Source organism: Papilio xuthus, unplaced genomic scaffold, assembly GCF_000836235.2.
Source record: "Papilio xuthus unplaced genomic scaffold, Pxut_1.1 DF826949.1, whole genome shotgun sequence".
Taxonomy (NCBI): Eukaryota; Metazoa; Arthropoda; class Insecta; order Lepidoptera; family Papilionidae; genus Papilio; species Papilio xuthus.
In genome coordinates, this window is record NW_013531700.1 from 172,320 (window position 1) to 173,734 (window position 1,415).

A 1,415-nucleotide genomic window follows, 5' to 3' on the forward strand; every position below is an offset into this window, starting at 1 on the left:
AGACAGGTGAGGACTGGGGGCGGGGGCGGAGATGGGGGCGGGGCAAATTGCAAGAGATTTGAAATAATGGTTGTGTGTGCAGGTGCTGAAGCAGGGCCACTTCGAGGACCTGCTGGAGGCCGCCAAGCTGTTCTCGCTGCACGAGGCCGAGTGAACGACGCATTTATATAAAACTTGTAAATAGTATTCAATAAACATTAAATGACTCTCATTACTTGTTTAATTTGTACAAACAGCGGTTGTACACACCAACCGAGACTTCTATCTTTATACAAACGGACACTAAAAAAGTTTTTCTAATATTTTATTTTATGAGACATTCAAATGTAATGAGTAATCCAAGTAATTAGTTTTAAGAAAAAAATAACGTCAACATTTTTATTCAAGCAGTTTTACGAATTGATTAAATTAAATTGTAAGCTCAACTAAAAGCTAGTTAAGTTTAACAATCGTATTAATTGGATAAGTTATTACGACGTACGCCTCCGGCCGTCGAGAGCTGAATTAACTTACAACTTACAAGTTTTATCAACTCTAATCTGTCAAATGTTAATGTGAAACGTTCCATTGCACGTGTTTTATTAGCAAATTGTTTGTTTTGATCTTTATTATTCGAAATGTAATAAAATCAGGAAGATGATGAAGAAGAAACATAAGTTTTTCTTTTTAATATGTAATATATTCATGTGGCCAGCGTTAATAACTTTTGAATAGCGCCATAATAAACTTTTTGGCTTTCCTTTCCTTTTCCATTATTCACGAAATACGAAAAAAAATTAAACAAAAGAGAATGGAATTTTCCGAGTATTTTTTGTGATTTTTTTACGTATTAGCCGACACGAGACAGCTAGTTAGGGCGTGAGGTATCACATTTAAGAACAAGGGTCTTATTGAAAAAGTGTCAAGTCGTAAGCCCCCGCGTGTCGTGCGTCTCTGTAATCCTGTGTAAAGTTGTCTCAGCTAATAGCTAGCTACGTATCTTTTTAAACTAAAATACGTGAATAATATTACATTAAGTTATTTAATCTGTAAAAAAAATCATGAAACCAATTATCAGTTTACAAGATTGTTACAATCATTGTACTATATGTTAGTTAAGTTTACTTAGCGACCGGTGCCCTGTAAGTTGGTAAGACTCATCTTGTTTCCGTGAATCCTATAAGGTATGGTACTTGCACTTAAAAAACTGAAGGTTGTTAACACATCTAGTAACTACACATTTGCGTCAACTAGGCTTTCCTGTAAAAGGCAGTTTCATTTGTCCAGTAAAAACCGGATACATACAAATTACAATATATATGGCAAAATCGGAACGCAAAGTAAAGAACACCGAACTACAGATATTACATTAGACGTGATTTAATTAAAAGTTTCAACCGCCTGCCCGCGTGCCCGCCTGCCCGCCTGCCCGCCTG

The 1,415-nt window shown here is 36.1% G+C and overlaps 1 protein-coding gene across 1 annotated transcript in view; it reads left to right on the top strand.

Moving 5' to 3' along the window:
* The window catches only part of LOC106120564 (apoptosis-inducing factor 1, mitochondrial), a 3,402-nt gene extending 3,191 nt beyond the window's left edge, over positions 1-211 (top strand). Inside the window, exon 12 of the mRNA XM_013315915.1 lies at positions 83-211. Coding sequence (XP_013171369.1) covers positions 83-154 — 72 coding nt within the window. The 3' untranslated portion in view covers positions 155-211. The remainder of the gene's footprint in view (positions 1-82) is intronic.
* The last annotated feature ends 1,204 nt before the right edge of the window (positions 212-1,415 follow it).